The sequence below is a fragment of the Phycodurus eques genome, chromosome 16, assembly GCF_024500275.1.
Source record: "Phycodurus eques isolate BA_2022a chromosome 16, UOR_Pequ_1.1, whole genome shotgun sequence".
NCBI lineage: Eukaryota > Metazoa > Chordata > Actinopteri > Syngnathiformes > Syngnathidae > Phycodurus > Phycodurus eques.
Window position 1 is genome coordinate 22,167,852 of NC_084540.1, and position 22,262 is coordinate 22,190,113.

Consider the following 22,262-nt stretch of genomic DNA (forward strand, 5'->3'; position numbering starts at 1 on the left):
GACAAGAATACCGGCAGTCTATTGATCCGCAGTGAGACAGCAAACACTTTTAGGGGGAAAATGACACGACGTGAGCTGCGAACAAGTCAGGCCGCTTTCCATCGGCTGACCTGACTCAAATCCAATCGGAGGTGGGAGGGGGCTTGTGTCTATAAAAGGCACATGTTCCCTGGATGCGAGCGGATGACGCAGGCCGCGTGCTCGGCGTGGGAGGATAAAAGTCCACATTCGGCTCTGCTCGGCACGCACATGGCCACGCCAGCGAGCCCAGCTCACACGTCCTGATATCGATGACGAGCGAACCCAGGCGAAGATGAACACCACCGAGAGGTTCCACCTTCCCGCTGATGGCGTCCTCGAAATGTTCAACGCCCTCAGCGGGCATCCTCACCCGTCACGCCCGGCCCTCAGCCCCGGGGTCCAGCAGAAGCACCCAAAGATGTCAAAGACGGGCATGGGTCTCCTGGAGACAGTCAAAGGGCAATGGAGGCAGCAGGACAAGAGAGGAGCGCGGGAGGAGGGCTCCGTCGCCGGCGAGGCACGGAGATGCGCCGACGTGCCGGCTGCCGTCAAAGCCAGGAACTGTCACAGAATTGTGGTGCTGGGCGCACCCGGGGTGGGCAAGACCAACATGGTCAGACGCTTCCTGGGGGAAGAATTCCAAGAGAAGTACGAGGCCACGGCCGAGGACTTTCACAGGAAGCTGTTCCACGTCGGCGCCGAGACGTACCAGGTGGATCTCCTGGACGCCGCCAGGGAGAGAAACTTCCCGGCAAAACGGAGGCTTTCCATACTCACAGGTGAAGAGAAGAGTCCACTATCACTACAATTAGTAGTCAATGTTTAATTACCATATCATTTTATTTTTAGATTCCTAATTGTATTAGATTTGTATTATATTGTATATTTGAAAACATATTTTGTATATTTTCTTGTGTCTTGTGCGACTGCCTAGTCAAGCGTGTTGCTTACATACTATTTTGTTCGTATATGATTTTTCTGTACACATCCTTGATGTGTATGTATAAACAATCGAATCTTTTATTTTTCATGTGGCTGCAGTCCTGCATTTACAGATTTTTAAATCGAATTTTATCACTTGCTTATTTTAATATGAATGTATGTGAAAAGAATAAACTAAATAATTTACAGTAATTTAATGGGTTTTTTTAAATTCTTTTTTATTTAAGTTGCGCATTGACAATACAGTGAACCCTCTATTCACCCCAACGTGAATTCCAAAAAGCCGCAAAATACAGGGGCTTGCACAAAAATTGTTTGTAATTGCCAATATTAAAAGCATTAACCATAATATACCAAAAACGGATCTCAAAACATTCATTGCATTTCAAAGGCTTAAAAACCATATTGTACTCTATTTGGCCAATAAAAAAACATGCAACTAGGCCCTAGGTTTCCCCCCCAAAAATGATCTTACCTTTTTGACAATAAAATATGCAACTCGCCACTCAAGACGTATTTGCGTATTGATATAAAATGTGTCGGTCGGAAATATTGGACTTAATTTCCCCCACAAGTCGAGATCAAGGACGGTGAAAAATAATGTTCCAATGGTCAGAGCGCTTGCTAAGCGACCAATAGGATTCCTCTGATTTCATCACAGCCCCTTGTGGCCATATTCGGCATTGATGGTACAGTCTGCTTTATTGTTAATCCTCAAAAATTGTACAACCTATTGTGCATATTTCACTCTGATGTGTGCACCTTGGCCACCAGGAGGCAGTATAATACATACAGTGTTTCACTACTAACTGAATCCGTAAACTGTATTAAAATTTGTTGTTTTTTTCATTTATTTCAATATTCATCAACTCATCAAGATTCATTAAACACTTGGGAAAATACTTTTCAGAGGGCAAATCGCTGCCTAATTTCATCATCAAAAATTGTTTGCCATGTAATATTCTAGTTTCCAGAGATGGTGAATTTGGGGTTTACGTTTGATGTAAGCTGTAATCATCAAAATAAGACGGACACATTTGAAAAACAACTCATGATATATTTCACTCTGAGTGTGTAGTGCAACTCTAAAATATGATTTTGACTTTTCTAAATGATACACTATTCTAATTCATTGAGGTGTACCTGTATGCCTCTGAGTATTGTTATATTGTCTGTCGACACGTGTTGCTGCACTGTTTGTCTTCAAACTATAGCTATGACAATAGGACATTGATTACAGTCTTTGTTATCCTGTCTATGGCGTTTTGCATTGTGCATTAGCATTAAGCTATCGGCAAGCCTTTTTTTTTTTTTTTAAATGTTCACCATCTTCCAAACTTATGCTTGTTGTGAAGCAAGTTGAGTTCGCTGCCAGTATCGTATTGCAAAATTTTGTCCGCAAGTCAAAGCAAAAGGTATCACGGTATATGCTACATTTCTACCGATACAGTTTTGAGCAACACAGGGTTTTGGTCACATTTAAATGGTGAAAATTCTTTGCTTTTCCCGCCTCCAGGTGACATCTTCCTGCTCGTCTTCAGTTTGGACAAGAAAGAGTCTTTCAGTGAAGTTTGTGAGCTGCTCAGTGAGATCAGAGTCGCCAGGACAAAGTTGCTCAAGTCCAAACGTCCGCCGAGATTGCCGGTCGTGGTTTGCGGCAACAAAGCGGACCTCGACGCTCAGAGAGTCGTCAGCCGCTCCGATGTCACCGAGGCCTTGGCCCGGGACGTAGCCTTCTTCGAAACCTCGGCCAAGCGCGGCACGGCGCTGGAGGCCGTGTTCCGGGAGCTGGCCGTCATGGGCGGCCTTCCCGACGCGACCGCGCCGTCGCGCCATCGGCTGGTCTCCATGGTGACCTACCAGTCGCTGTGCCAGCGCGGCCGCGGGCGGAGCCGCACGCCGGGGGAGGCCGCGCCCTGCGCCGCCGTCGACCCCTTGGCGCGGCGGCCCAGCTTCGGCAGCGACCTGCGGCTGGTGCTTGGATCAAGCGCCAAAGCCAACAAACCCGAGAGGTGTCAGATTCAATGAATCGCGAGCCCTCTCCACAGAAACCAATTGTGGTAGTATGCTACAATGTTGCATTATGTAAGGAGTTATACTCTATATAGCACTTGGCCGGACCAGTGCATTCCTACTTTTTGTATATACTCTATCATGGTCACTTTAAAATCTGTTCTTCTTCAACAGAAATGTTTAATATCTCCAGCCAAAGGACATGAATGTAAATGTTTCGTGAACACATTGATGATGATGATGATGATAATTAATAAATAAATAAATAAGGAAGGAAAAAAAGCTTAACAGACTCCTGCTTTTTTGTGTGCGTTGTTCTGTCATGGTCATACGAGCCCAAATAAGAATAAGAATAATAAACGGGTCATTTGATGCTATAATAAAACTTTGGCTCCATTCATGACGTGGATTCGGCTCGTAAGGAGTCACTGTTTCCAGGCAGCGATGCAAAAAAAAATTCTTCAAGTGTGTGCGTGGGTGTGCACGCGCATGTGTGCGCGTGTGGGAAGATGAGATGACGCAGATACTTTTGAGCATCTCCTCGTATTGTCAGATGCGTTGCGAATACACACAAACGGCACCCACGAACGCGAAGGACGAGTGCCACGGAGGAGGTGTGAGTGTGACCGTGTGAGTCGGCGCCAGTGGCCCAAACACACCGACCACTTCATTAGGAACACATCAGCGGTACCGCGAAGGACAATCGTGCTCAGTTTCTAAAGGCAGACTTTTCCAAACAGTTCTTGTTGTGGCTCTTTGTTTGTGAGACTGCGCATGCGTTAACCCTGCTGTTGCGCAGCGGGTCAAATTGGCCTGTTTTAAAGTTTAGAAATCTAGTCAAAACATATTATTTTAAAAGTTAAAAAACACTACGAATTTGCAATAAAACCTGTTGGTCTCATTTTTGTTATTTGTAATGCATATTTCTTTTAGTTATGAATTTGCACACACACATCCATACATGGTATATTATACACAGTCCCCTCCAAAAGGATTGGAACAGCAAGGTCAACTCCTTTGTCTTTGTTGTATACTGAAGACATTTGGGTTTCAGATCAAAAGATGCATATGAGACAAAAGTTCAGAATTGCAGCTTTTAGTCCATGGTATTTACATCTCGATGTGCTAAACAACTCAGGACAGAGCACCATTTGTTTGAAACCACCCACTTTTCAAGTGAGCAAAAGTATTGGAACAGACATGATTAGATTAACTTCAAGTGAATAAGATTGAATATGTGCGACTGGCTGACGACCAGTTCAGGGTGTACCCCGCCTCTCGCCCGAAGATAGCTGGGATAGGCTCCAGCACGCCCGCGACCCGAGTGAGGCTCAGCGGCACGGAAAATGGATGGATGGAACATTGAATATTTGGTGGCATAACCCTTTCTTGCAATAACTGCATCAAGCCTGCGACCCATTGACTTCACCAGACTGTTCTATTCTTCATTTGAAATGTTTTTCCTGGCCTTTAATGCAGCCTCTTTTAGTTCTTGTTTGTTTCTGGGCCTTTCTCCCCCCAGTCTCCTCTTCAGGAGGTAAAATGCATGCTCTATTGGGTTAAGGTCCGGTGATTGACTTCGCCAGTCTAAGACCTCCCACTTTCCCCCCCTAAAGACGTCCTGTAGTGTGTTTTTGGTCATTGTCTTGTTGCATGAAACACAAATGTATACAACAAAAACAAAGGAATAGACCTTGCCGCTCCCATATTTTTGGAGGGGACTGTATATAATATAAACGTATATAGGAGAAAAAGGCAATTCCAATATGACCCCAGCCACCCAAAAGAATAAGGGGAAAATGAGTTGCCTACTTCTCTTTTTATTATCAACTATTAGAAACAGCTCCCAGTGTGATGCAGTGAAGTTGTACAACACTACAAAGGACCACAATAATAAATATAATGGAAAGTAATAATTCAAAAAAGTGAGCTTTTTTTTTTTAAAAATCTTAGTTAAGGTAGAATTTCCTATTCTTCATCAACTTATTAGGAGACACGACGTGCTCCAGCATTAATAAAGGGGATATTGTATGGATGTAAAAGAAGACAATTATTCAATGTAATACATCCCAAGAGAGCCAACCACTGATTATTTATAATAGGCTGATGCTAGTAAATGTTCTCATTACATCTAAATGTTTATGTTTTGTTGTGCATATTCTTTGAAATACTGTAATGATTTAAATTGTGTCCCATGTTTTTATGAGCAGGCCATCAGATCAGGCGTGCTGAACCGTCAAACGTGACAAGACGGCGGCCACATTAATTCACAATCAAGATTTGAAGTCAGAAGTGTCTGCACGTTTTCTATGGGGAAACATAATGAGATCATCAGTATGCTGGTCATGGTGTCTTCTGGAACACACACACACACACACACCAAAATGGTTGAAAGCTACTTTCTTATTAAAGCATTTCTGAAATGGCAGAATAATATGTCCAGGACAGGACAAATGAGAATAATCCATGTCCATAATTCTCCTGTGTAGATTCCAGTAAAACATGACTGCATTTCGATGTTAAAACTGTCATATTATGCCGCAGTTGATTGAAATGAAGAGATTCTTGAGGTAAGGCCAACACTACCACCATGACTTGGCAGATTCCACCGTTTGCTGTCTTTCCAGTTCCAGCAGTAGAGTCGGCAGCATGCTGTCCAGTAACGCCAGACCATCCCGGGAGCAGCGCAGTCCTCTGAAGAGGAGATGAAAAACGAAAACAAACATGTGACGTGATTCTGGCACCGGTGCCAAGCAATTTAGTCGGTCAAGTCGTCACCCGTCATCCAGGGTCAGCTGGCCACGGTGGAAGAATTCTTGGACGTCAGCGGATGAGCCGAAGATGTCACGGAGGCCCAGCTGTGGACTGAACAGCTGCCAGTGCTGTTAAATGCCGCAGAAAGTACAGTTACATTCTGTACAGTCCCGCGGAAAAAGTATTTGCCCCCTATGTTATTTCATAGTTTCCCCACTTTAATGTTTAAGCTCGTCAAACAAATGTAAATATCAGACAAAGACAACCCAAGTCAAAAAGCTGATTTGAAATGATTGTATTTATTCAGGGGGAAAAAATAAAAATAAAAGCTATCTGGCCTTGTGTGAAAAAGTAATTGCTTGCGAAACTTGAATGACCCACAGGACATTTAATGCGCAGATCTGATGAGTATACTGTAATAATCTGTGGACTGAGTAGCGAGCCTTGTGAAATGCCACCAGTTTTCTGCTGTAACGGCAAGTAATTGTGACATTTACGTAGAGTTCTATGGAAAAAACAACTGCTAGTATCTATCTACAGGGAGTCCCCAGTTTACGATGGGAGTTCTGCTCCTGCGGCGGAGACGCAAACAAACTGTGTATGCAGCTCGGATAATGCTGTCGTCAACCACCAGCTTCCCTTTCTATGAAAAAAGACAATTCTAGGCCATAAAAATGAAAAGCTGTAAGGACGGCGGTAGTGAGCTTGCATTCTTGTGCCGCGTGATGACGTATTCTTACATCGTTGCGCAAACTACTTCAGTGCCCGCAATTCGTAACCTTGAAACCTTGTATGTCTGTACCCTCATAAACCAGGGACTCTATTCTTATGTCTATATTATCTCATAACGTAAATTTGCGCAATTGTCATTTTGTATCTATCTTATCTCGTAAAGTAATTGTGCACAATCGTCAAAATTACTTTATGAGATTAAATGCGTTCCCTGGTTTATGAGGGAACAGACACATAAAGGTGGCCCTACTATCAAGACTTGTGGAACACCACTAGTTTTCTACTGTAACGCCACGCAATTTTCGCATTTATGTAGAGTGCAATGTAAAAATCTGTGTCTCTAGTAGAGACCCTTGTGGAACATGAAATGAAAGACATTACTTACTAGGCCATAAGTATAAATCAATCACAAAAACGGAAAGTTCGGCGGTAACTGAGTGTGATAAACCAAGGACCCCCTGTAATTGACCGTGTGTTGTATGACAGTTTTACTGCGTGACCTTGTGCGTGATGCCTTCTGTCATTCTCAATCCCATCACCAACACCTCCTCCAATCTGCCAAACAGAAAAACATAGTGACTAGAGTTCAGAAATAACAGGAACATGGCAGTGCCTGTCAATGTGCTAATACATTCTTTCACATGGACAGCACGATTGAAAGGACGCATACGCGCAGCGACCTCAAAGACATTCGTCAGGCGGTGGCGTGCGCATGTTGTTTGTTACAATTCACAATGTGTGCGTCACGTGTCACACGACACGACTGTGTGCGTTCGTGCAGAAACTCACAGTGCAAGATGGCCAAGCTGAATCCTCCTCCGAGTCCCGTGTCCGTGCCGCCGGACCTCGCGGATCCACACGTCCGGCTCCAGCGTCTGGGTGCGGGCCTCTCGGTGCGCGCCTCCAAGCCCGAGAGGAACGAAGCGCCCGTGTGCTCCTGTTACGGAAAAGAAACTGTCAGCGTTGCCTTCGAGGACCGCGATTGTGAATAGTAGGTTACCTGGACCAACACCGATGTATTGTCTTCCCTTCCAGTAGCTCATGTTGTGATGACTCACTGCACTCTGCAGAAATCAAATCAATTTTACCCATGAAATTAATTTTAATATATTGTTCTACTCGCCAAATTATAGATATTTTTTAACATGTTTTTGATCAAGAAAAATTTGGGACGCAACACAAAGCAAAAAAATCCATGGACGAAGTGAGGGTTCATGACTCGAAAAACTTGTAAGTTGGAGCAACTTGTATCTATAAAGAAGATGGCACAGAAGCCCTGTCCAATAGAAAAGTAAAAAAAAAAAAAAAAAGCGCGGTCTTGTGGCATCTTGGTGCCACAAGGAACTATGTTGAAGTGAGGAGAGGAGCTTCTATGAGACAAGCAAAAGCCCAGTTTAGTATAACATTAATGCTTTGGCGCCATCTTGTGATATCTACAAGTAAATCTATTTTTGTTGGGTGCGTATTTTCGCGATTGGCGGCAGGGCTTGTTTTTGTGCAGTCTACTCACGTTTCTGGCAAAGTTTGACACTTCATACTGCTCAAATCCGTGCCGCTGCAGCGTCCTCCTGGCGCTCTCGTACATCTCTGCCATCACATGGTCGCCGGGCAGCGTCACCTCGCCGCCTCGTATCTGTTTAAACAGCAGGGTGCCTCGCTCGGGCGTCAGCTGGTACAGGGACACGTGGTCGTCACACAACTGCAACAGCTCTGACAACTCCGCCTCCCATGATGCCAGGCTCTGCCCGGGCCGCCCGAACATGACGTCCACAGACACCTTACCCGGGCGCAACCTGCGAGCCTCCTCGACGGTTTGCAGGGCGTGATGAGCGCTGTGGTCTCGGCCCAGTCTGCTTAAATCATCATTCTGGAGAGACTGGACAAAGAATTATCACGTTGGGAATGTGTGCAATTCATTGTTGATTAATCTATTGATTCCCAACTGCTGTGTGGAAAATGATTGCACAATTTCAGTCAATACATATATACATATATATATATATATATATATGAAGCAGCTTTTGTGATACTTTTGTTATTGTTGTGCCTTGGCTCAACAAAGGTTGGAGAACAGTAGAAGACAGTAATCCCACATTATTCGCAGGGATATAGGAACCGGGCCCTGACTGATTAACGACCGCCAAAACACTTATAGTTACCTATAAATGTCACAAGATGGCACCAAATCACCTACTTTTTATGTCGAACATAAGCTCCTCTCACCACTTCAACATAGTTCCTTGAAACCAAGATAGCACCAAAGCACTACTATTAGCCAGTCCTTTGTTGGCATCTTGTGGCAGTTAAGGGTATTTCTGAGCGAGAGAGAGAGCGAATTGCGAATCACAAATATGCAATGCTAAACAACATGTGACACTTACCTGGACCCCTATGGAGAAACGGTTCACCCCAGCGTGGCTAAATTCCTTCAATTTTGCCCTTCCCTCAGGGGTGGGATTGACTTCGAGTGAGACCTCAGCTTGGTGTGCCAGACTCGCCTGCCTGGAGACCGCTTCCAAAATGTCCGAGACAGTCGAGGGGTGCGCCAGGCTTGGGGTACCGCCGCCCAAAAACACAGAGGTGATGCTGCAAGGACAAAGCAGGTGAAAGGAAGAAAGAGTTTTGTGTATAATGTCTGATATATAAAAAAAAAAATTATTATCCTACCGGGACACCTGACTGAGCTGCAGCAGCGTTTCGACCTCCTGCTGAAGGCACTGGCTGACTATGTGGTTATTGTCGCCTTTGGGGATGTACTTGTTAAAGTTGCAATAGGAGCACCGTTTCAGGCAGTACGGCCACTTTGAAAGGGAGGATGAATAGGACCATAATATCACAAAACTGAACTTGTGACAATACAGAGACGCTAATGTGCAACTTTGATGCTGGATTTACACTGCAGGTCCAAAGACCCAATTTTAATATAATCCCTATATTTTAAATCCCGGCATATATACAGTTCAGCATTCACCAATTTCTCCATTTTGCTGATTGTTTGGTGGAGCTATTTATCCTCTGCTATTCTACAGAAAATTCACTCACTTATAAGCTATTTTTGTGTCCAGGACAAAGCAATATCACTATTGCTTCGGTGCCATCTGGTGACTTCTTGGAATAAGGAACACAAGTCGAGTGAGTTGAGGAGCTTTAATTTTTAAAAAAAGTAGTCCTTTGTCGCCATCTTGTGGCATAAACAGTGGTGCTTTCCCTTACAGTATGTGTTCAATGACCTTGCTCACAGCTCCAAATCTCAAATAATCTTTTCCCATTCAAACGGAGGGGATGTTTTTCGACTGTCAGCAGAGGGAGCGTCCACTTCTCAAATTAAAAAGCTAATCCTTCTCCATGGTCAGCAGCTTCTCCAAATTGAGTCATTCATTTGTAACATTGCAGTACAGCAAATTCTAAACACCTTTTCAGACACAAAGAATATTACACTAAATTTCTCCCTTTTCCAAAAATGTATAAATGATGCATATGATTCAGCAGTAAGGATTCGACAGATTTTATTATTTTTCTTGTGCTACAGATTTTATTATTTTTCTTGTGCTATTGCTACAATATTTTACTGATAAAAGCTGTTTTCTGAAACCACCCCAATATTCTTAGCACACCTAAATGAAGGGATATGATATAAAAATGTGTTTAAAAAAAAATTATGTTAAGACCCAAAATCCTATACCTGTATGAATGTGTTGCTGCCTGATCCAACACTTTTGTTTATTATTCATTTTTCTTCTTGTTCATTCAGTCAGTTTTTTTTTCATTTCGTTCAGTCAGTTTCCCAAAATAAAAACAAAATAAAATAAAGATTCCAAATGATAAAAAGCAGAAATTTGTTTTGCTCCACTTCCGCATTGCTGAGTACTGGACGGTGGCCACAAAGGGGAAGAAAAGCGCACTAGACACGACTTTTTTTTTTTTTTTTTTTATAATACAGTGTTAACATGCGGTCATTAAAGTATTAATAAATGTATCTTACGTGTATGTAGAGAGACGCCTCCTTCACAAGAATCTCACGTTGAGCCGATACGGCTCCGTCCTCGGTTAATAATTGTTTGCTGTTGAGCGCAGACAAGCAGCGTTCGCCGGTGCCTGCCACTAGCACACGTCCCGCTGCTCTCATCTTGTGCTTTATCATTTTATGTGGACGCGGTCTATTTGACAGCACAATGTACAGTCATTGGTGTCAAAGATGTCAAAGCCTTCTGACAAAGATGTGGCTCCTACTGCGCCGTTGAAATGGTAAATCTCGAAACAGAATATAGTAGAAGAGTTTATTCCTTTGGCAAAATTCTACTTCGCCACGTGTTTCAGTCTCCTGCCTCAAATTGTGTCCTCATCAGAATGCAGTTAAAAAGTCACCACTATAAGTTACTTCTAAACTTACTTGTAAAGGGAAATCTACGCTCCAAGAGCGAGTAGTGTACTGTACTAGCATATTTGTGTCGCGCCGTGAAGTGTTCGACCGGAAGCACGCATTGTACAGATATAAGGTCCGCTTCCAGATGTTCAAAATTAAGTTACTCCCAATAAAGTGAATTCAACTTTTTTTTCCTTGGGACTACAACATGTCCTGTAAAATAAAACATGGTTGTAATTAGGATCACTGTTGCTTTCCAATTTTAGCCAAAGCCCTGGAATTCGCCAGAAATGGCGGCTTCCGGTGGTGTCCTTAAATTAGTGTTCAAGCCAAACTTCTCTGCTGGTGGTTTAAAGACTGTCAAGCACTAACCAACCTAAATTCTCGTATTTGTTTGATGATTACATTGTATTTATGTATCCCCACCAGTGAATTGTATGTATACGTTTTATCTTGCCTCGACCGCTTCCAGTAAGTGTGTTGGAACATATGTTGGATGTTTGTTTTCTTTGTTTTTTTTTTTTTGTCCAATCAGATTTCAGCCACAATGTGTTGCCTTGTGAATCTAACCTGCCCAGGACCTTCACAATCAGTAGTGGTGGCCAATTTAACCATCCATCCATCCATCCATCCATCCATCCATCCATCCAATTCCTGAACAGCATATCCTCACTAGCTAAACCATTATAACAATGGCACTGTTTCTTGAACCAATCACATTTCATAGCGTCAGACCGCTGGGCCACAATAAGGTCGGCATTTTTACGTCTTCTGATTGGTCGGTCAGAGTAAAAATTGTTACTGCCAGTTTTAACTAGCGAAACACGTTATAGTAAGCAGCACACATTACTGTAATGAAGGGCACCGGTACCAAACGCACAGACCACCACTGGTGGCTTCAAACCAAAATGGTCGACTTCCTGTTCAATTTCAGGCATGTACTTACATCCTTTTATAGTTGACATGCTCACCGAATTTTGCGCCATAAGGTTATTCATACATTAGAGGAATAATAAGCAAAGCATCCAAAAAGGCTTTCGCACTAAATTTGACCTAATACATTGGAAGGTACTATTATGTAATTGAAATTTTGCGCCAAACAGATATGTTGCTTACATAATGGGAGGCGGAGATTCACATGAAATAGCTGAATTGACATGAGATTGTGTAATAGTGTCTGTATTTACATGTGGTGTCTTTGTAAACACTGACATGTAGTGTCGCGATGACGCCACACCAGGACACTATATTTAGAATCCACATTGGAGTTGGACTCGGACAAGACCAAATTAATTTAATGAGGTATTGATTATCCCGATTCGTCTAGCCGAGCGAGTGGCTATCAAAGAACTGCTTCGAACAACCGTGATGGGGGGAATCCACTAATTCCAATTAACTTGAGGTCAATTTGTTGTTGCGTCCAACAACCTGTAATCTTAAAATCGCACAGAATAGATGATGATTTTCATACTTAACAGACCATTCGGATCATTATTAAGAAGATGATTAAACATGAAATGTGCAGGGATGACCGTACTTTGCACCCTGAGGACATTTTCCACTTGGTATTCAATCCGGTACCCAGTTGCCAAATCAGACAGAACCACAAGCGGGAAAGCGAGCGAGGTAGCTGGACAGTGGAGCGAGAAAGAGAGGGGGAGAGACACACACCTTTGGGGTGTCCTCTCGTGGTTGAAGCTTAACTAAACAAATGGAGAAGAGGAAAAAAGGTAAGGTTGCGTTAAGGTACACAAACGTAATGTCTGCAGTCAAAATGGTTTGCGGGTCACTGATTGTCAGAGTCAAATGATTGATCGTCAGCAGATGTGTCTTTGTTGTGGCATTACATATGTATGGTATATTTTAGTGCATTTGGATCCCATGGAGGAACTGAATTTTTAACTTGAGGTGAAAAGGTTTGAGGAAATCCTGCGATAGATAGATACAAAATGTTGACATTTGGTGCTTTGCTGTCACATAGGTTACAAAATAGGTTTGTTACATATGCATGCATGTAGTTGTTGTAATTAGCGGGAGCCCTGCGCTTGCCGGTCCCATTTTGGGGTAATGGGAGACACTGACACCCGAAGTGTGTTACTTCTCTTAAGTCTACTCCATCATTTTATTTTGGTCTGCGTCATTGCAGAAATTCCGGCTTCACAAAGATATGAAGCGAGTATTGAGTGTTTTTTTTTTTTTTTTTTCAATTTTGAAGGCTTCATTGTCTCATTTGCAAGTCTGTAGCCACATATTACCCAGATCGGGCTTGGTTATTTAAAGTAGGACTGCTGATATTGTCTCTTAGATGCAGCTTTCTCTTTTTTGGAACTTGTATGCTTTTCTTCTGTCTCCTCATTTGGCCTTTTCCCCTTTCTGAAGAAGCTCTGCTCTTTTGACTAATTTTGCCCTGGCAGTGGGGAACACAGTGCAAAGCAAGTGTTGAATGCAGAACCTCTTCTCCGCAGGGTCCTCCTTGGAACTGAGGCTGATGGTGGTCGGCAGTAGCGGACCATCTCAGTTCCAGCTGACCAACGCTATCCTGGGAAGGGAGGAGTTTCCCAAGGACACTACAAGCGTCTCTGGCAGCCGGAAGATTTTGGGGGAGCTGGCGGGGCGACGGGTTGCCGTGATCAGCGCCCCAAACCTCTACGATAAGGACATATCTCGTGTCAAGAGGAAGATGGAGCTGAGGAGGTCCAAGTGCCTGTCGGTGCCCGGTCCCCACGCCTTCCTGGTGGCCTTCGACATGGAGAAAATCTCGCCAAACGACATCAGGACCCCGCAGCTCATGATGAAACGTTTTGGAAGACGCTGTTTTAGACATTGCATCGTCCTGCTCGCCTATGACAGGAACCCGGACGGTGCCGCATTGGAGGGTACGGTGCAGAACACAGACTGGCCCTTGAGACATCTGATCGAGGACTTGGGCGGCCGCTTTTATATTTGTAACAAGGACTGGCGGGACCGCAGCCGCGAGCAGGAGCTCCTGCAGAAGATCGAGTGGATGGTGGCCTCACTGGGCGGCGCCTGCTTCTCCAGCGGAACCTTCCAGAAAGCCGAGCGCAGCGTGAAGAAGGAGGAGAAGAGGCTCATGAAGAAGATGGCGGCGGATAACGAGAAGGCGTGGAGCGACCTGGAGAAGAAGTACCTGTCGGATGAGTTGTACCAGCGCAAAGACGCCCACACGGCCAGCGTGAGCGCCAAGATTAGAGCCAAGGCGGAAGTGGACAACGGCTGGCTAAGGACGTCCCTGGCGAGGGGAGTGGGCTCGGGGATGGTGGCAGGGGCCGTCATGGGGGCCCTGGTGGGCTCTATAGAGGGCCCGGGAGGGATGGTGCTGTACGGCGTCATCGGCGGGGCGGTGGGCGCGTCGGCGGGCGGTGCCGCTCAGGTGGCCACGAAGCACATGGAGGACAGAGTGGCACCTCCCGCCAGACTCAACTTCAACTCCATCTTCATCAATCGCTTCTTTGCCACGCCGCGGCCCTGACAGCAGGCCACAACATTACGAACACCTGCACAATCTAATGTCATGCAATGCTAATGTTCCACCTCTTACAAACAATTCTGTTTGACTGTTAAAGTACCTGTAAATTGGAGTTTTGTTAAAAACCCTGGCAAATTCGAATGGTCGAAAAATCAAATACATAAAACAAGGCTTCAAAATCGTGAAAAATCAAACCGTTGTTTCTGCCCAAGATGCTGAGAAAGTATCAGCTGAATGCGCTGCAACCGTGCCTCGCTGTCAACTGTCAATCAAATAGGAGAACTTTGACCTGGAAAAATGGATGCTCCTTTGTCTCGTACCTTTTTAATGCTTACATGTTGAAATATATTGGCTTGAAGCCTCCAGTGGCTGGAATATATCCCACTGGGTCAGCGCGGAGCTTTTCCACACCACGCTAACGAGGCGCTCTAAAGCAGTCAAGCCACCGGGAGGCCCCTGTATATTTTTGTCTATTAAAACTGAGCATAAAGGCATCATTTTGGATCCAGTTTTTGTATTAGATTGTGTGGCTACACCTAATGAACTGTCCTGCACGGGCTATGGGATTCTGTTTGTGATTTATTATGTTTGAAAATAACAATACTTTTCGGCACCTGTAGTAAACCACATACCATTTTAAGGCCCAGCCTCCTGTAGTGTTTGTTGATTGAGGAGCTCAGATAACTTTCAGGGTGGAGTTTGTTTCGGCAGAGTGACTCAACACACGTTCGTGCCGCATAAAACATTAGAACTGTTCGGTACTTCCCTGTTTGTCTTGAGCCTGTGGAGAGACGCGAGCTGACTTCTGGACAGGACAGGTGAGGCTACACTGCATTATACTTGTCTTTTTATGTACCCCTCATTCTTCCAGAATGTAACACTTCCTGCTCCATGGCACTTGAGGCATTTAAATAACCCGTGAACACGACAAATAATCAGTTTGCGGGAGCCGTCGGAGTCATTTCCCTACTTGCATTTTTGTGTTGCACATTAGCTCCTACGTGATGCGATCCAGTAGTCACCCATGTGTGTGACGTATACCTGTTTGTTCACATGCTTTGCATATTCGAAATAGCCGTGTCCATTCTTTGTAAGGTTGCACTTGATTGTTTAGCTCGATCTACACAACAATCCTGCTTAAAATGGACGGTGGGAAGCGCTCAAGGGATTTCACAGGGCAGGAGAAGTGTGAAACTTCGCGTCCCTGTCCTGCCCTTTTTGATGGCTCTTGGTACTAGCCTCAATGTTGGAATATGTCCATTTATATATATTTGAAATAAACTTAGTAACTCTAGTTTACTGTTTACGAAAAGAGCCATTTTCCCTGTGTATTTCTGTTGTACTGGGTAGTACCGCGTGCTAATGGTTAGCACGTCTGTGCTCGCATTTCTGCGGTTCGAAGTTCGAATCTTGACTCCGGCATTCCTTGTATTTAGTTTGGATGTTCTCCCTGTGCGTCTGTGGATTTTCTTTGGGTATTCTTTCTTCCTGCATCCATTCATCCGGGCTGCCCTTTCCAGCCCCGATGGCGTCGACCGTGGGCCTCCTCCCCGAGAAGTCTCTGCTGTGCTCTCTGTGCAAGGACATCTTCAGCAGTCCAGTCACCACCCCTTGCGGACACAGCTTCTGCCTGGCCTGCCTCAGCGACTACTGGACGCGGCACCAGTCCAGATACTGCCCGTGCTGCAGGAGACTCTTCGCCAACAGGCCCGACCTCAGCGTCAACCGCATCCTGGCCGAGATCTCGAACAATTGCAAGAAGACCAGACCGCAGAAACCACCAGATGAAGAGACGGTATGTTATCAGTTTCCATTTCAAGAGGTGGAGACTATCCCAACTGATTTAGGGCGAGAGGCGGTGTACAACCTGGACTGGTCGCCAGACAATCTCAAGGAACATATCAATCATACACTGACATTCATACCTTCATAAAATAATGAATGTTTTGAGGATGGAGGACGAAGCCAGAGTCCAGTAATCCCTCATTTATCGCAGGGGTTAATAGGCGAAACCCACGGAGTAGTGACCACAAATTGTTCATATAGTATTTGAATTGTTAACATATTATTTGAAGAAAAGAGAAATTGCTAGTACATCAATAAAAAAACAAAGACAAGATATGAAACTATTTAAATATAAAACAAAACAGGTGGAGCATCTCATGCTGAGTTGAAAGCCAAAGAATAAAAATGGGTGAGTTAAGGTGAGTTTTGAAAATGGACGATTCGAGTTAGGTTGCTTCTCTAATGTGCAGAAGGAGGTCGTTCCACAGTTTGGGACCAGCATCAGAAAAGACTTAGACGTCGGTACGTCCAGAAGCAGCCGGTCAGCTGACCTGAAACACCGACCAGGAACAAGCTCAGACAGAAAAGATGGTCCTGTCCAGACCATTTTGAGATTTAAAAACAAACAAAAGAATCTGAAAATGAATTCTAAGTTGCACAGGCAGCCACTGGACGGAGGTTAGAATCAGTTAAAGTACGCGCTCCCTTTCATCTGATTGAACTGTTCCCCCCACCCAAGAATCCAAAGTAGTACAATCCAGTCATTGGCTGTCATTCCTTGTGAACCAGGAAGTGGCCAGCTAGCAAACAGACAGAATAACGAACACATATGGGATGATCCATGATTTTGTTTTCATCTTTTGTCAGAGGAGTTGGTTCTCTCTTTTTTGTCTTTTTCCATGTTGGTAACATTGAATTCCTCAACCCGACAACCAAAAATGGTACGGTCCCATTGTATATTGCAGCAGTATCTGACGGAATTGGAGGTTGTAGTTTAAAACACGTTTGTGATGATTGTTTCATGCTTTAGGTTACCAATGTAGACCAAATGATTCAGGAGAGGCTGCAGAAGATTGAGAGGTTGAAGAGTTCTCTTGAGCTCCAAAAGGTAAGGTTGAAAAAAAAAAAAACAAAAACCCTAAGTAATTATTTTACTCCCTCGATGATGATGTTGTGTGGTCCAATCAGAGCTCTTACCTCAGAGAGGTGAGAGAGAGCCATAAGGTCTTCTCGGCCCTCGTCCACGCCATGGAGAAGAGCCACAAAGCGGTGGTGGTCGCCATCGAGGAACGTCAAAAGGAGGAGCAGCAGAATGTCGAGACCCTGGTGAAGGAGCTGGAGCAGGAGATCCGGGAACTGACCAAGGAGACTGCGAAACCCGACTTTCTGGTTCCGGAAAAAAACTGTGATCAGCTGGATGAATTCCAAAAAGACTCCACGGTATTTACCTTCATCTTCCTACCGTGACACATGATGGAACATTGATGTTGACTACCTGTGTGTTTCTTACAGAGCATTGTACCTCCTGTGCAACCGGTCCAGTTGAAGGATTGGTCCATGGTTACCATGGAAACCGACCCTTGTGTCGGGGTCACCAGGAGAGCGCTGTCGGAAACGATGGCCAAGATAAAGGTAGAAGTGGACAGGCTGTCCAAATCAGGTTGGTTGTTACAAATACTTCATTAAGCATCTTGTGATCTAATACACTGACATACTGACATGTTTCTATTTGCTTGACAGAACTTAAAAGAATTGAGAGATATATTGGTGAGTTTTTATCTGGACAAAAATTATCGTTTGTGTTACATTATCAGAATAAAGCAAAGTGTACCTCTAAAGTCTGCTTGTTTGGATTTAGAAACAAATGTTCCCATAGTGAAATATGGAAATAATTCATTGACTATCTAGAGACTAAATAGCCGTATTTTCTGGTTAGGAAGTGCACGCGCTCCTATCTGGCCCCCTGGTCGCCCTGACGAAATTTTGTGGGCGCCCTCCATCATTTAATTTGCCCATCCCATCACTTGTGTTCCGCCGGCATCCAAGAGCTCATGCACTTTGACCTCCTTTGTTACAGTGGATATCAATCTAAGCGCCAAGACGGCCCACCCCTCCCTCTCGATCTCGGACGACAGAAAACAGGTGAGGCAGAGCGACAAGCGCCATGAGGTGCCGGACCACCCCAAACGCTTCGACCGTGTGGCCAACGTCCTCGCCAAGGAGAGCTTCAGCAGCGGGAGATCCTACTGGGAGGTGGAGGTCGGCGAGAAGACGGAGTGGAGCTTGGGCGCCGTCCGACAGTCCATCAACAGGAAGGGCCGCTTCACCGTGTGCCCGGCCAACGGTTTCTGGACTCTTAGCCTTAAGACGGGCGGGCGGTACGTCGCCAACACCTCTCCGTCGAGTGCGGTGGCAGTGGAGCAGAAGCCCAGAAAGGTTGGCGTCTTTGTGGACTACGCCGAAGGCCGTGTGTCCTTCTACTGCGCCGAGACGGGCGTCCACATTTACACCTTCAGCGACACGTTCTCAGACAGCCTGCACCCGTTCTTCTGTCCCGGTCACCTGCACGGCGGCAAAAATGCTGACCCGCTCATCATTAGCTCCGGCTTTTGCAGCATCTGATCACACTGGAAAGAACGTAGTGATCCCTTAGTGGTTCTGTAGTGTCGACACATTCTATAACATGTCAAGGTTTTCTTTTACACTTATCACTCTTGGGACAAAGGAGTCCCAAATCGTATGTGTCCTGTGTCAGGGGACTGGAAGGGACACTGGATAAGGTAGATAGCTGGACTTCGAGCAGAGGTTGTCCCCACTTGAAAACATCAATGAAGCCAGAAGATGGGCAGACATGAGGCCAAAGCAGGACTGAGACAGAGGGCGAAGGAGGTGGGGTTGTTTGCGGCCGAACAGCAGCTTATTGTGCTCGTACACCAGGCACCGGGAGACACATTGGCGCAGTGACACACGCACACACACACACACACACACACACACACACACACGCTTGTGCACTGTCACATCGCCCGGGCAGCATCTCGTTGCCACTTGACGCTGATCGAGGCTCTGACGCCAACTCCCCCCATTGCACCTTGAGGACGTCAGACCACCTGGTACGGTGAAACAGAGCCGCTGAGGACAGGGAGAGTCCAGTTTCAGGTAAATGATTCGGGTTTTTGGGTGGAATCACGAGAAAAATAGGTTTCTAGTCACATAAATGTCATCTTTGCTGCTGTCTTTATGTATAGCGGCGGAGGCCAAATGTTTTCCACTGAGGGCCACATAGAGGGAATGCTGTGTGCAGGGGCCATTTTGATGTTCTTCACCTTTTTGTTTATTACACACGTGAAAACCAGCCTGATGTGCGTTGAGATATGTTCAGCAGTTAAATCTATTAAAAGAAAAACAGCCACTGCATTGTTTTGTAGGTGGTGCAGCAAATTGTTATTATTGGTATTAATAGTCAACGTTTTCAATCAGGCTTTTTACACCCCTAATGTGAAAGAGTGGCAACAATAAGAGTACAAAGCTCCTCCTGATTGGATCCACTTGCTTAGATATTCGTCTTCTGGATATGCCTGAATTGTTTTCTGAGAATTCATGAATTATTCACACAAAAAAAGAAGGACCTTATCGTGATGCACATCCACCGCTAACGTATTTGAGATGGGTTCTTTCTTCCGCAACGTTTCAGAGAAGTCGCTTTCGCTAAAGTCAGCAACTTCTTAATCGATATCCAAAGACTGTTAATATTATTGAAAAGTTTGATTCCCAGCAATGGTCAAATGTGGCTAGTGACTGACGTGGTTCTTGTTGTGGCCCACTCCAAAACAGCTCCATGAAAGCTCGCTTGTGTTCCCTCCCAGAGTGGCTCGGTGCTTTTTCCGAGATTAGCCGCTTAGCTCGACACCCACAGCCGCCGCCTGTCAAAGAAGGCCTTTCTCTGTGCTACTCCTTGGAATCCACGAAACACAGGCCCCGGTCTAAATAGTTATGGTAACCATATGCTTGATTAGTCTTTGAATGTGGTTAGAAACAACTACAATGTCCATCCATGGGTGAACTGGAGCCAACAGTGGATGTCAAAAGTCTACACACCCTGCTCAAATGCCAGGTTTTTCTGATACAACAAAAAAGAAGACCAAGAGAAATCATTTCAGGGTTTTTTTCCACCATTAATGTGACCTAAAACCAAATTGAAATAAACAACTATTTTCTATTTCCATGTAATACCCTCAATGATGCCGCCACCACGGCATCATTGAGTGGCAATCGTGTTCTTTTAGCGATGACCAGTGCTGTGTTTGCGCCAAACATATCTTTTGGAATTATGGTCCAAAGGTTACACCTTGGCTTCATCGCACCATAACAAAATCTCTCAAGCACGTGGGGAAATGTGTTAAGGTCCGAAATTCAAACCTAAGCCCTCTCTGCACCTTGCTGAGAAGTAGAATGTCATCAAAACATTTGTTTTTGGTCATTTTCTGGTCTGTAGATCACCCGTCCTGGTTTAAGCTGAGGAACATCATCACCTAGAGACCAAGGAGTCCGCAGTGCAACGCGACTTAAAGGGCTACACTCAACAAGCAGAGACTTATTTGAAAACTTCCGCATTCCAACGACATGGCGACCACAGGCATGCAGCTGGTAGGCCTCATCATGTCCATCCTGGGCTGGGTGGCCGGGGCGGTCGTGATCCTGGTCCCTCTGTGGCGAGTCACCGCCTTCATCGGCAACAACTTGGTGACCGCTCAGATCATCTGGGAAGGCCTGTGGATGAACTGCATCGTGCAGAGCACGGGTCAGATCCAGTGTAAGGTCTACGACAGCATGCTGGCGCTGCCCAGCGACATGCAGGCTGCCCGGGGCCTCACGGTGCTCTCGGTCATGCTGTGCGGCGTGGCTCTGGCTCTCGGGGTGCTCGGGGCAAAGTGCACCAAGTGCGTGGGCGTCAACAGCCTCAAGGCGCGCATCGCCCGTATCTCGGGGGTGCTCTTCGCCGTCGCCGGCTTCCTCTTCCTGGTGCCCGTCTGCTGGACCGCCCACTCCATCATCAGGGATTTCTACGACCCGCACGTGGCCGCCCCGCACAAGCGCGAACTGGGCCCGGGCCTCTACATCGGCTGGGGGGCGGCGGCCTTGCTCCTGGTCGGCGGGTCTTTGCTGTATGCCGGCTCCAGTCCGCCCGGCATGCCTGGCTCGCCCACCTTCAGTAGTGGAGAAAGCAGCCCTCGCCGGGCACCCGCCTCTCAGGTTAAAGGCTACGTCTAACATGCCCGACTACAAGCCCCCCCACCAAATGATGACAAGCCTGTTTCACCCTCCTCTTGATATTTAATGTTGTTCAGCAGGCTTAGAGAAATGGAACTCCACGCATGATTAGATAACCCTTTCTTCTATGTTTGTCATTGTAAAATACAATAAAACATTTGGCCTTTACTCATGTAAAACGTTTCTTTTCCCGCTTTTGCATAGCATTTACACTACCGTTCAACGTTTTGGGTTCCCTTAGAAATGTCCTGATATTTGAATAAAAAGTTGTTGTTTTTTCAATGAAGATTTATTCATCCTTCCCTGCTGCTTTTCCTCGTTATGCGTAAGCTGGAGCTTAGCTGACTTTGGGCGAGAGGTGGGCTACACCCTGGACTAGTCAATAGCCAATTGCGGGGCACATATAGACAAGCATGCACACTCACAATCACACCTACGGACAATTGGGAATTTTCATTCAACCTAACTTGCATGTTTTTGGAATGTGGGAAGACGTCTGAGTACCCGCAGGAACAAACAGCAACAAATAAAAACAGAATCAGAACTCAAACTGGAGAAAGTGCTGCATGACAACTGTCGAGCAACCAACAAACCAGCAAATATCAAAACATTTTTTAACAATTAATCAGAAATACAGTCTAGAGTATACATTGTTCATGTGGTAAGAAAACAACAACAGGGCGGTTAAGTGGCTCCCAAACCTTTGAATGGTTCAATGGTGTGTTTTAACAGTCTGAGTGACCTCAAACTTTTGAACATTTGTTTTGCTCATTTCAAGTAAACAGCACACTGGCTTTTCACTGGCTATCAGAACAATAGAACAATGAGCGAATGCTTGTAGTGTTGTCTCTGCCATCCTCCTCCCAGTACAGAAAGATGAAAAATATACCCTCT

The 22,262-nt window shown here is 45.3% G+C and overlaps 4 protein-coding genes across 4 annotated transcripts; 3 read left to right on the forward strand and 1 right to left on the reverse strand.

Annotated features, from left to right (window-relative positions):
• The first annotated feature begins 212 nt into the window (after nt 1-212).
• Nucleotides 213-3,164, forward strand: rasd2a (RASD family member 2a). The gene is made up of 2 exons (XM_061701007.1): nt 213-800; nt 2,480-3,164. Exons 1-2 carry the CDS (start codon nt 314-316, stop codon nt 2,989-2,991), a joined length of 999 nt encoding a protein of 332 aa, XP_061556991.1. The 5' UTR covers nt 213-313; the 3' UTR covers nt 2,992-3,164.
• A 1,640-nt stretch (nt 3,165-4,804) lies between these two features.
• On the reverse strand, nt 4,805-10,927 carry rsad1 (radical S-adenosyl methionine domain containing 1). Its single transcript, XM_061699838.1, has 10 exons — nt 10,853-10,927; nt 10,445-10,619; nt 9,130-9,263; nt 8,844-9,048; nt 7,973-8,338; nt 7,463-7,526; nt 7,252-7,399; nt 6,963-7,017; nt 5,755-5,858; nt 4,805-5,670 (listed from the first exon to the last, which is right to left on the reverse strand). Exons 2-10 carry the CDS (start codon nt 10,601-10,603, stop codon nt 5,559-5,561), a joined length of 1,347 nt encoding a protein of 448 aa, XP_061555822.1. The 5' UTR covers nt 10,604-10,619; nt 10,853-10,927; the 3' UTR covers nt 4,805-5,558.
• Nucleotides 10,928-12,469: 1,542 nt separating this feature from the next.
• On the forward strand, nt 12,470-18,729 carry LOC133415149 (E3 ubiquitin-protein ligase TRIM39-like). Its single transcript, XM_061700979.1, has 8 exons — nt 12,470-12,555; nt 13,291-14,308; nt 15,744-16,107; nt 17,128-17,205; nt 17,286-17,537; nt 17,610-17,757; nt 17,838-17,864; nt 18,175-18,729. The coding sequence occupies exons 1-8, from the start codon at nt 12,537-12,539 to the stop codon at nt 18,717-18,719; spliced, it is 2,451 nt and encodes an 816-aa protein (XP_061556963.1). The 5' UTR covers nt 12,470-12,536; the 3' UTR covers nt 18,720-18,729.
• A 1,986-nt stretch (nt 18,730-20,715) lies between these two features.
• Nucleotides 20,716-21,611, forward strand: cldnk (claudin k). Its single transcript, XM_061699839.1, has one exon. It carries the CDS (start codon nt 20,721-20,723, stop codon nt 21,366-21,368), a length of 648 nt encoding a protein of 215 aa, XP_061555823.1. The 5' UTR covers nt 20,716-20,720; the 3' UTR covers nt 21,369-21,611.
• Nucleotides 21,612-22,262: the final 651 nt, after the last annotated feature.